General features: G+C 39.8%; 1 protein-coding gene across 1 annotated transcript; it reads right to left on the bottom strand.

Moving 5' to 3' along the window:
• Nucleotides 1–1,653: 1,653 nt before the first annotated feature.
• npas4l (neuronal PAS domain protein 4 like) lies at nt 1,654–6,805 on the bottom strand. The gene is made up of 9 exons (XM_077729923.1): nt 6,713–6,805; nt 5,328–5,491; nt 5,107–5,252; nt 4,919–5,024; nt 4,453–4,711; nt 4,269–4,378; nt 3,573–3,714; nt 2,272–3,383; nt 1,654–2,183 (listed from the first exon to the last, which is right to left on the bottom strand). Exons 1-9 carry the CDS (start codon nt 6,754–6,756, stop codon nt 2,155–2,157), a joined length of 2,112 nt encoding a protein of 703 aa, XP_077586049.1. The 5' UTR covers nt 6,757–6,805; the 3' UTR covers nt 1,654–2,154.
• Nucleotides 6,806–7,940: the final 1,135 nt, after the last annotated feature.

Below are 7,940 nucleotides of genomic sequence, written 5' to 3'. Positions count from 1 at the left end.
GAACTTTCCTGTAGACAGTATGGGTCAGTATCTATTTTTCATAATTAGCAGGGACCGACAAAACTGTGTGTGTGTGTGTGTGTGTGTGTGTATTCACTGAGGTGCGTCCATGAAGAGTATGTATCGTAGCCTTAGAGGAATCCCCTGTGACTCAAGCAAGCAGCAGATGTGGCTGCTCGTTGGGAAGTTTATTTGCTTTTTTACCCTTCACAGGACATCAGTCCTAATTAGCTCTCCATGGATGCAAGTCGGCTGATGGCCTGTTGCCTCATCAATGGACTCAGTGATGCGCCTCCATGCGGAATGCTCCCCCAAAATCAGCAAGGACCGTTCACTTCTCGCTAAATGCTTTTCCTCAAAATCACATTATCACAGTTGAACTGCTCTTCTTTACAGAAAATCTTGAATTTGTCCTGTTGGATAAAAGGGAAAGATTTTTTTGGATGTCTAAAGCATAGACCCTAAAATGTGCTCTTGAGAGCAATAAGGAGAGCAAGATTTATTTTAAAAGTTGCAACACTATACTTTTTGTAGTGTGAGTGAAATAAGTTTAGATGTAAGGGCTGCAAAATGCTGTATTGAATCCAGCCTGAATTTGCCTTCAGGCTACAGGGTGGCGACACCTCAATAAGAATGATCATAAATTTCAATATAATATACATGATGATTCTCAGTTGTCCACAGTTGTGAATTCTCACACAATGATGGATTTTATGCTGCATTAAGACACTATCTTGAATTCCACTCCACGCACTGGGACAGCATAACTGAAATAAACTGAAGCTAATACAAATCCATTATTTTTCCCTTTTCTCTTGCAACAGAACTGGACAATCATGGATAGATTACAGTCAATGAGTCACCCCCAGACACTTGACGAGTGACTTTGGTTCACATTCCGACTCATTGCATCTATGAAAATGGTAAACACTTGTTTATGTTCGGTAAATTACCTTCTGAGAAGCCACATATGATCATTTTCCTCTATCAATGTGGTGCAGTTTCCCAGGAAAAAAATGGATATCCCCGGCTGCTGTAGCTATATTATAAAAGAGAGCAAGCACAAATATTTCAGTGTTTGTTTACAGCAATCACACTATTTACTCCAGTTACACCCAACATTAATCTCAGAGATGCTTTTTGGAATTACTTTTATGTATCAAGTATGTATAAATCCATTTCATTATTGTAAAACTAACTATGCAAAATCTATAAGTCAAAATAACTAGCTCATTTATCGCCATGCACGTTAATGTCATGAGTTTGTATATTCATTTATTTCAAATGACTTATTAAATTAAGAAGTATTCCTTTTACTCATTGGCTGCCATTGACAGGGTTAAACGCCGAATTCAATTAAACAGCCACCTTCTCCTAATTTTTTAGTTTAAATGGATTGAACGTCCATCCTTGACTAAAAAATAGTCATCTGCCCTTTAAGGGGTAAATCTGACATTAATGTTTTTGGAACTTTTAACTGCAGGGGGAAAAAAAAGAAAGAAAAAACACACAATAACACCTAAAAGCAACCAATGGACATAAAACCGATGGACATAAAGCAATGATTTATTAAAAATAACCCATTATAACACGTCCCAGTTGTAGTATTCAATTAAAAACATAAAACAAAAAGCAGTAATATTTGACGCATATAAGGGTAATGGCGTAAAATAAGCTAGTAGTCTATTTTTTGTATGCAGAAGTGGAACATAGTGCGAAGTACCGTTAAGATTGTGGAAGGGAGGTTTTTTTTGTTTAGTTTCTTTTTTAATCACAGCATGTAAAAAGGAAATGCGCAAAAGAAAATGATCACTGTTTTCTTTTTAAGTCTTGAGGCAATGACATCGATAAAGTGCTCAAGAGTGAAGTGTAGCCACTTTGGACGAGAAAATAATTTCATTATACTTGTAGTCAGATGGTTTAAAGTACCCTCTTCATTAAAGAAAGAAAAACTCCATCTGGAATCAAAGCAAAAGCAATGCAGAAATGAAAACAAACTCTGACTGACATTCAGAGTTATGCATTGGGGAAAAGAGTCTTTTTTGTATCATGTCCTTTAAATATCTATGTCTTACTGTTCTTTGTATCCATCCAAGGACAATTTTGCTGACAATATGCCATACAAAGGTTAGCGTTGTAAGTCACAGACTTATTTCAGTACTGGTTTTCTTCAGCAAGTCCTTCTACAAAAAAAACAAAAAACAGAAAGCCACATTAGCCCACCAAGTTAAACAATGAGACTTCAAGAGGGCCCTTGATAGAAATTATTACCTTGCTGCAGGCTACTCTGCAATGTGTGGTTGAGTTGATGCAACTCAGTGTTGTGGTTCTGGCAACCCAACTGCAAAGTGAAGGGATCTAAGGGAACATTGTTTGCAGCCAGTGAGTTTTCTGGGGTGGCGGGGCCAGGGCCGTGACCCAGAAGATCTGAATCGTAGCTGAAGTTGGGAATATCAACACTTTTCTTTGCGCCTGGGTCCAAATCATGGAGGAGGCTCTCAAATAACCCATCATTTGTCAGTTTCGAATGAATCGCAGAAGGTAGAGCAACCTGGTTTGGCCATTGACAAAGCGGAGGGGAAGAAGGCAGGTTGTCGTTGGGGGCTACACTTTGGAGCAGATTCAGGGGTCCAAACATATCAAAAGTGGAAGCCAAGGAGGAAATCTGCTCAGCCAGAATACTGATCTCCGCTTGCTCCATCTGGTTGTACTGCTCAGGTGTCATGGAAAGACTGGGAAGGAACATGGACTGGGGAAGATGGTGCACTTGGTAGAGACTGCCCTCTTGTGGTTGCTCCATCAGGTTGAAGTCATCTTGATGGAGGGCACAGTCCCCGGAGCTCTCACTCAAGTCAGACATGACCAAGCCGTCTGGAACTAATCTGGTGTCAGATGCACAAGATGGGAAATCGTAGGCTGGAGATGAGGGGGAAGCTGGGGAGAGAGGATTAAAAGTGGTAAAGATTCCCTGATCAAAGGTGTGTTGGGAGGGGAGGGAGCGGTGAGGCGAGGGATGGCAGGCCACTGAGACCTCTGGGTACGAGTAGTAGGAAGGAGAAACATCAGGGGAGGACAGAAGCGGATGCGTGTATATTTGTACATCTATGTGGAGGGCATGGCTGGGGTCATCTTGCTGCCCGGTGGAGCTGGAAGACGCAGGGCTGTAGGGAGGGGTGAAGAGTGAGGGGCTACACCCTGATGGGAGAGGTGAGCTATGCCCATGGTGGACGTCTTCTTCACAAGCCAGTATGGCTGTGGAACATGTTTCATCGCTTAGGTTATTAAGAGTTCTTGGCTTCTTACGGGGAATGCCATCTGGAGGAGATGATGGTCTTAAAGCATCCTCGGTTGTTCTCCTCTGCAGAAATGTGGCTTCTGTTTCACTATGTAATGACAAAGTGTTAGGGGAAGATTTTTAGAACAACACTTGAAGGTCACTGTTTGCCTTTTTAATATTCTATTAGAACAGCCATCTTAAATATTAGTCATTCAGTTCATTTTTTATGTATTTCATTCATTTTCTTTGTCATTTCCAAGCCGTTTAATTCATTGCATGTGAGTATTTTCTGTACCTGATGATAAAATTAGTGCAGCAGATACGAGTAGTCTGGCATTCCGATTCTTTATGAGCACAAACATAGGTCCGGGCCCATGACAGATCTTTGCACTGAAGTCTGAGGACCATCTTCACTTGCAGGTTCTCATCTGCTTGCACTGAAGAAATAAGTGCAAATACTGAATATTATTCAAAGTAGCAAACATACTGGCAGCTAAAAAAAATCACTGTGGAGTTGCTTGGATGAAGGATTTGAGAGCAAAGTACATCAACTTGACACCACCGTGTCGCTTCTGGCCAAAACAAATTGAGTTTGAAGTCAGTCTTGGCATATTTTTAAAGGGACCTTATCACCTGATTAGTCACACCCAAAATGTTGTGGGTAAGTAAGACACATTGCTTCATTCATAAATATTTCATACATACTACATCAGAGTTATATATTATGGAATTGTGTCATGCATTTTCGATCCAATTGCAAAATTGATCAATTGATCACAAATATTTATTTATTTTACACATCAAAGATAATAAAATAAAGGTTGCATATCTTGCCGCATCATTTTGTGTGTTTAAACAATAATAAATTATTTTCCTTTAAATTCCTAAAAATAAAAAAACAACAAAAGAAATAATACAATATCCTATTAAATTGATACATTTTCTAAATTTTCTCAGTCATAAATAAACATGATTACATTATGTTACTTACATAAACATTTATGATGATTCACACTTAGCGATAAATCTTCAGGATGAAGTAGGCTGTACCAAGATCGCCCAACCATTTCTTCGGCTGAATAGCCCAAAAAATAGAAAACACTGAAAGAAATGGGCAAATTATCAGTCCCCTCACAATATCCTTAATATTTTCCCAAAAAGCAGCCTACTCATACCTGTCTGAGAGCTGAGTGAAACTCATGTCAAGCGCGTGCACACTGTCAAAACTGGGGAATAAGTGTGATTCCGCAGTGCTGAGGCGGTCGACGGTGGGGGTGCACAAGGCCCAAAGGAGGGGCTCATCGGCATCACGGGTAGAGGAAAATGGAAAAGGTTCCGGGAGGGAATTGAAGCTGCCTCGGACCAGCATGGAACAGCTGTCATGTTGCTGTTTGAATGTCTTGGAGGTCTGCATCTCACATATAAAACTTATCTCTACAGAAATGAAACAAACTGTTGTAAATCAAGGAGGCAAAAAGTCAATGTTGCTTTGCCAGTAAATAAAAATCCCCAAACCAACAACCTATTCTTTCATATTTCCCTAATAATAATATTAACCCGATTAAGATAATTCAAATCAATGTCTAGCACATACAAAAATGTCTTTGATGCAATACATTGTTATTGTTTTTTTATCCTTACCTGATGATGGGGTCTTTTCACTAAATTTCTTCAGAATGGACTCAATAATACCAATGTCCCTGGGTTCTACCATGTCATATATGGTGTCTCCTTGAAGGATGTCTACCTAAAAAGACAAAATTACAATTTCACTTTTAATGGTGGAAAGAAAGAAAAAAGCTCAGTTTGTAAAATGGCTCCAAACTCACCATGGAAAGCCCGAGATATTCTGATACATTTTCCGACACGTAGACCAGTCTCCCTTGGACGGTAGTGACCAGGATGAAGCCATGTAAGGCTTGGAGAAAGGCCTCATATGGAAAAGAGCAAGGTGGAGCGTCTCCAATAGGAATACCTGAAGGAAGAAACATCTGAGTTCATCCTTCACACACTTAACTCCCAAAAGCAAATAAGCTTTCCTTTGACTCACCCTGGAAGAGAACCGACTTCCTAATGTAGGTGCAAACGGCTGACATTGAGTGCAAGTAGGATAAGCGTTCTTGGTCCTCCGAGGGGATTGGAAGCAGAGCTCGCATATTCCGGATCTCATGATTAATGTGGTCCCGCCGTGCTTTGGATGCTCCTTTAGTAGATCTGTGAGGAACCATGGTGGTTCTGTCAAAGGAAAATTAAAGGAGGCAAACTCACAAGTCCCTCAACTGCAACCCGAAATTAATCATCATTGGCTCCTCAACAACAACAAAAAAAGGAAAGAAAATAGCAATTGCAACTACAAAAGACTAGTGAGAATGCCCAAGACTATCTTCAGTCCGTATAAAAGTGGACTTTGAAGATGAATGGTTCCTATGGAGACCACTATGATGAGAAACTGGAGGATGAGGGCTCTCTATGGCACTGATGTTAGCGTGCGTGTGTGTGTTTGTGTGTGCGTGTGATCATTATCTGTCCTGAGTCTTTTTATAGCTGCCGGGGGGCTACGGTGTGGGGGCGTCCCACTCAAAGGGGAGGCTGGACTTGTGCTACAATGGGAGAGGGCACCCTACGTCACAAGGGCATTGACAAAAGTCCACAAAAGGAGACGCTCATTCATTTTTTTGTCATACGAATAGTAATAAGGAGAGAAAATAATTACATAATTGAAGACATGGTCAAGGATGCACTGCCATTATCTAATGACAAGGGACAGGATGAGTATTTTTTGTTTAACATTGTAACGACAGTACACCTTAAATAGCTCATTGGGGATAATTATCCTTTTTACTTTAAGGTAGGATAATTAATTTACATCCATTTTTTAGTTGTAGGGAGCTACATATGTCCAACAAGTAGCACCCAACTGGAAATGAATGGAAAATGAACAACTGTTGACCACCATACTATCATTGAACCATTTGATATTTTCACTGTTATTAATTTTTAATGTATTCTTGTCTCTGATGTTGTAGAATCACACCGCATTATATGGAGCAATGCTAATATGGTGGGCTTCACATATATTTTAACAACCCAGTAAAAAAACTCACCATTAAATTCATTTACCTATATACATATTTAAATCTTATTTCTTTCATTGTACTGATTACATCTTTATAATACTGCCAGTGGGAATATACCATTGCCAGACAGCAGATAGATATTTAGTCTAGAACTGTAAGGCATATGTGTTTATCAATAGGACACCATGTTGTCCAATGCCCAGCCTCATCACATTTGGGATGCCACTTGACCACTTGTCACTATAATGTGAAACTGCTCAAGTTTTAAGGGTAAAAAAAATGCATGTCATTGGTCAATTTGGCCACTAGAAGGCATTAGTACGAGTTGCTTTGACTAGAACGTCCAGAAAAAGCGCACCTGTCATTCAGAGGTGAAAAGTGAAAGACTTGTGGTGCGTCCATGTGATGTTTGCAGGTAAGGGTTGCACCAAATTGGCATGTTGACGCCTTAAGAAAGCAATCTGAGGATATAAAACAAATACATAAAAAACACAACATACTTTACTTAGGTCATCGTTGATATGTGAATAACTTCACAAAAATATTTAATCTAAAACATATTTTTAATCTAATTTTGTAGTGTGAATAGTGAATTTGAGCCTCAATTTTAACCATATAATTTGTCATTTCTGTGTTTCTACCTTTAGATGAAAAGTTTCAACATGTTTTGTTCTTTTCCAAAACAACTTATTTGTGGCATCTATATATTAAACTATGATTTCAAGAGGTTTGGCAAGAATTGCTGAAATTTTACATATACATCAACAATATATGTACAAATTTTAAACTGAGAAGTCATGGAGAATTTTGTTTGGGCTGCTTGACTGATTTGATGATTTTTGGTTACATCCCTCCATCATATTTTAAAATATACTTTTGAGTTTGATGTAAAAAAATAAGATAAGCAAAAGATATGAAACACAACAACATAACTATTCAGCAAACAGCAGCACACAACATGGAGATGCATCATTGATTTGTGAGTAGCCGTGAAAGCCAATCATCTGCCAGTTTGTCTACAGGGAGCACATTAGTCACTCAATTAATCCGCTGATGGCAGCTCCAGTTTTTGAAAATGTAACACACTGACATTAATCACTCTGGAAGATATACTTTAGTAGATGAAGATGTTATTAGTATCCAACTTGCCTGCATTTTAATGAGCTCCCTACCAAGTGCATCCATGCTTTTCCACATCACCCTTCCTTGAAAAAAAATGCTGATGTTTATTCAGGCTCCAGTATCTATTCTCCTGGGGCTCTTTAAACGCTCCTTCTATCAAATCCCCCAATTTAGTGGCCGTGAGCCCAAAACTAGAACTTGAGTGATGGAATTGGAGCGGGACACGTCGAGAAGAGACAAAACAAACCACTCGGCGCAAATCCTCAGTCTGATTCTTAAGGACCGATGGGATCGTCTGAGTCCTGAAAGGAAATTAGAGAGTCATTTGGCCAAGGTTCTCCCCGCATTAACGCCTGCGTCGTGGAGCGAGGAGACCTCCGGGGCCAGACAGAGGGACCCGACGTGGCCCTGTTTCCTGTGTGTTGTGGGGTCAGGCGGGACAAGGTGTCTCTACTGGCTCACTT

Source organism: Stigmatopora nigra, chromosome 12 (assembly GCF_051989575.1).
Source record: "Stigmatopora nigra isolate UIUO_SnigA chromosome 12, RoL_Snig_1.1, whole genome shotgun sequence".
Lineage (NCBI taxonomy): Eukaryota > Metazoa > Chordata > Actinopteri > Syngnathiformes > Syngnathidae > Stigmatopora > Stigmatopora nigra.
Note: the sequence above shows the minus strand (reverse complement) of the source record. Positions and strands in the feature narration are given on the sequence as shown.